The sequence below is a fragment of the Austrofundulus limnaeus genome, unplaced genomic scaffold (genome assembly GCF_001266775.1).
Source record: "Austrofundulus limnaeus strain Quisiro unplaced genomic scaffold, Austrofundulus_limnaeus-1.0 Scaffold919, whole genome shotgun sequence".
Classification (NCBI taxonomy): domain Eukaryota; kingdom Metazoa; phylum Chordata; class Actinopteri; order Cyprinodontiformes; family Rivulidae; genus Austrofundulus; species Austrofundulus limnaeus.
In genome coordinates, this window is record NW_013953321.1 from 138,896 (window position 1) to 140,594 (window position 1,699).

The following is a 1,699-nucleotide window of genomic DNA, read 5'->3' on the forward strand; positions in this document are numbered from 1 at the left end:
CACATTAACAGAAACATTCAAATGGTCCCAGAAATTTTATAATTGAAACCTTTTATTGCCATCAATTTAGTTATTAAATAATATTTAATTTTAATACACGAACACTAAATTATTTGAATGAAACGGTCATATCTGACTGCTGTGAACCACTTTCAACCAAGTTAAAAAATCACTGATATCAAGTCTGATTGAAAACACACTTTCCCAAGTTTAAACAACAAGCAGTGGACAAGACTGAATTTCTGTTTTTTGAGCAGGAAAATAAGCTGTTGTATGTGGGGGGCTGTATGTGGGGGGGCTGTAGCGACAAAGAGGTCAAAAACATGGAAGTAAACTGAGCCATGTTTACCTGCAGTTATCATGGGATTTGTAGTTTAGTTATGACCAGTAGCAAACTTAGCCCTTCATGAAGACAGATCAGGTCAACCTCTGATTACGACTCTTAACTTTATTTATTTATGCAGCCAACAGTTCTCAGGAATGATCAAAGGTAGAAAAAATTAAGACTTTACAAAATAAAATTAAAGATTTTGGGTGAAAATCTGGACGTTTTTAAGACTTTTTTAGGCCTAAAATTATGATTTTCAAGTTTTAGACTTTTTACGACCCTGCATGAACCCTGGATAGGCCCCGCCCCCGCCACACCATAAATCTCACCGTTCAGCGTGACCTCGAAGGCTCCCGTGGACAGGAAGTGGGTTTCCATCATGTTACAGACGAAGAACGCCATCAGACACGAGAAGATCTGGAAACACAGAAACACTCGGTCCGTCACAGCGGTCAGCACCTGTCGTCCACAGGAGGTTCTGGTACCTTGTTGTTCTGGGTCCAGGTCCAGGCTGCGGGGGTGGTGTGGCCCAGGAGGGGGAAGGGGTTCTGGCCGCTGACGATGAGGAGGATGGAGAGCAGCTTCAGGTAGGAGATCAGGTTACCCATGTAYCTGAGGAGGAGGAGGAGCATCAACAACCACACCTCAGGGCATAACAAGGTAAGAATGACGTCATAGCTCACCTGTTGAAGGGGGTTGGGGGGTAGTTTTCTCCCTGGATGCGAATATCCGGATACACCTGGCTGATGGCGTGGGAATATTCCTGGAAGACTTTGCTGTAACCTCAGGAGATGCTGACAACACACAGAGGACACACCTGTCAGGTAAGCCCCGCCCCCCGCTCAGGTAAACCCATTAAAAAACATCATTTTTTTCTGCTAATTAAAAACATTTAACGGAAACTTCAATCATTTCCAGCAGGTCACGTGATTTCTGATAAACGTCACGTGGTCCTCGTTCAGAACAGAACCCGTCCGTGGTTCTGACTTCACCTGTCAGGTGTCAGAACCACTCCACTCACCAGTATCGGAACCGGAGGACCGGCCCGGTGTACAGCGCGGCCTTGGCTGCTTTCCCGGGCTCGGTAACCGGCTCGAGGTTCGGCTCCGTGTCCGAGGACGAACCGGGCCGCGGGTTCGACCTGCCGACGTAAACGTCCCGCAGCGTGAGGGCMGTGAAGAGCAGCAGAACCGCGAGCAGGCCGGTTGGACCGAACTCTGCCATGTCTGCGGCCGTTTCTCTTCCTTTCTTCTTCTTCTGTGGTTTTAACCGAGTCTTGTCTGTCAGAGCGCCTCCTCCTGGTCGACCCGGAGCCCTGCAGCCTGAAGCCTGGAAGATGTGATTTATTATGATGATTAATAATTATTAATC

At 47.3% G+C, this 1,699-nt stretch overlaps 1 protein-coding gene across 2 annotated transcripts in view; it reads right to left on the reverse strand.

Annotated features, from left to right (window-relative positions):
- Positions 1-1,657, reverse strand: part of selenot2 (selenoprotein T, 2) — a gene marked incomplete at its 5' end in the record, with an annotated part of 3,822 nt that extends 2,165 nt beyond the window's left edge. For both annotated transcript variants that reach the window (XM_014029546.1, XM_014029547.1), the window contains 4 exon segments: positions 658-745; positions 814-940; positions 1,012-1,122; positions 1,350-1,657. In XM_014029546.1, the coding sequence (XP_013885000.1) occupies positions 658-745; positions 814-940; positions 1,012-1,122; positions 1,350-1,552 (529 nt within the window).
- Between the last annotated feature and the right edge of the window lie 42 nt (positions 1,658-1,699).